At 44.3% G+C, this 1561-nt stretch overlaps 1 protein-coding gene across 13 annotated transcripts in view; it reads left to right on the forward strand.

The window, feature by feature from the left end:
* The window catches only part of eif4g3a (eukaryotic translation initiation factor 4 gamma, 3a), a 54495-nt gene that overhangs the window by 27514 nt on the left and 25420 nt on the right, over nt 1–1561 (forward strand). For 9 of the 13 annotated variants that reach the window (XM_032514220.1, XM_032514219.1, XM_032514228.1 and 6 more), the window contains 2 exons: nt 101–261; nt 894–1028. In XM_032514220.1, coding sequence (XP_032370111.1) covers nt 101–261; nt 894–1028 — 296 coding nt within the window. The remainder of the gene's footprint in view (nt 1–100; nt 262–893; nt 1029–1561) is intronic. The other 4 variants (XM_032514221.1, XM_032514222.1, XM_032514230.1 and 1 more) reach the window with 1 other exon arrangement.

Genomic DNA, 1561 nt, shown 5'->3' on the forward strand with positions numbered 1-1561 from the left:
CTATCGGCCTCATGTGCCCCCAAAGCAGGAGAATGGAACAATGTTGGACTAATGTCTGTTTTCTTCTCTTTTGTTTTGACTTTTTCACAAATGCCTTCAGATCCCCTCAGGTACCACCCGCCTGTCTCACCCTCTGTTCCTGCTCCCGTCCCCACGGCTGGCCCACCCTACTACCCAGGACAGGCAGTGTATCCCCCCTCACCCCCCATCATAGTGCCTACACCACAGCAACCTCCACCAGCCAAGCGGGAGAAGAAAACAGTGAGTGTCTTAGTTGTTCCTTATTGCCTTTTTTTCCCTCCAGTAGTATCTAAATAACGTAGATAGTCAGATTTCCATTTTTTCTGAGCTCGTTAAGGACTTAAAGTTGAGCTTTACAGTGTAGTTTTGGGCTCTGAAACAGAAGCTGACAAAGCAGTATCCCCTCAAAGACCATCAAGTTACTGTTCTGGAGCTTTCATACAGTATAATCGTTATCAGCGGATGGAGTTTCCTCAATTATTCCAGTTGCTCTTTGTCTTTGAGAGAAACCAAATACAATTTCTCTTGTTAACAATATATGTAATGCTAAAAATAAATGTGGAATTATTTTACAAAATAGTGTTTTAAAAGAAAGGCTATATTGAGCTTGTGAATTAAGTCAAGAAATGTAACATTTAAAAATAATGTGTAAAGTGTATCTGCAGATAATCTGCTGTTTCTACGGTCGCTAGGGAAATACTTGATGTTAAAAGTGTCAGTGATCCGTTTTCTTTCCCTGAGCACAAATGTGCATGTCAGATTCCTGTTTGTGTATAATGCCGCAGATGGAAAGTACGCGTATGAAATGGCGGAGGCAGGGTCGCTCTACGACTCGCGCGCTTTAGTGAGGTCTGTGTTTTTTTGTGCCATTGTCCTCCCAGATCCGTATCCGTGACCCCAATCAGGGTGGCCGGGATATCACAGAGGAGATCATGGCAGGGGGTTCAGGGAGCAGAAATTCGACGCCTCCTATCGGCCGCCCTTCCTCTACCCCTACACCCCCACAGGTATGGCTCTCTGACACACTCACCTCCAGTAGTTTCAGCTGTAGTAGTGTAAGCTGATTAGGCTGGAGATTCAGCTGAGGAGAGGGAAGCCCTCTCGTGTAGCTTTGTTGCGGTGTGAACTCCGTGCCCTAGTCCTTCCTGCTGTTGTCCATGTGTTAGTGATGGACTGGACGCAGCCTCGGTGTCTTTGGTCCTTTTAACTGCCATATTGCCCTCTCATAAGGAATGTATGTTTTTGAGAACATACCTTAGGACTTCTTAGGACTTCTTCTTTCTCTTTTATTATATCTTCATTGAGTTTTTCCAGGACAAGTATCATAAACAATGCAAGATGGCATTATAAGAAATGTCCAGATAAGCAAGTATAAAGATCGAAAATATATTCAAAAGAGAACTAGTGGAACAGGCAGCCACGGAAACCATAAAGGAGTAGGTCAATTGTGTCAGGAAGGCCCCCTCCCTTATAAATGCACACATGTATACATGCATACACACACACACACACATACACACACACACACACACACACACAC

The sequence above is a fragment of the Etheostoma spectabile genome, chromosome 4 (genome assembly GCF_008692095.1).
Source record: "Etheostoma spectabile isolate EspeVRDwgs_2016 chromosome 4, UIUC_Espe_1.0, whole genome shotgun sequence".
NCBI classification, from domain to species: domain Eukaryota; kingdom Metazoa; phylum Chordata; class Actinopteri; order Perciformes; family Percidae; genus Etheostoma; species Etheostoma spectabile.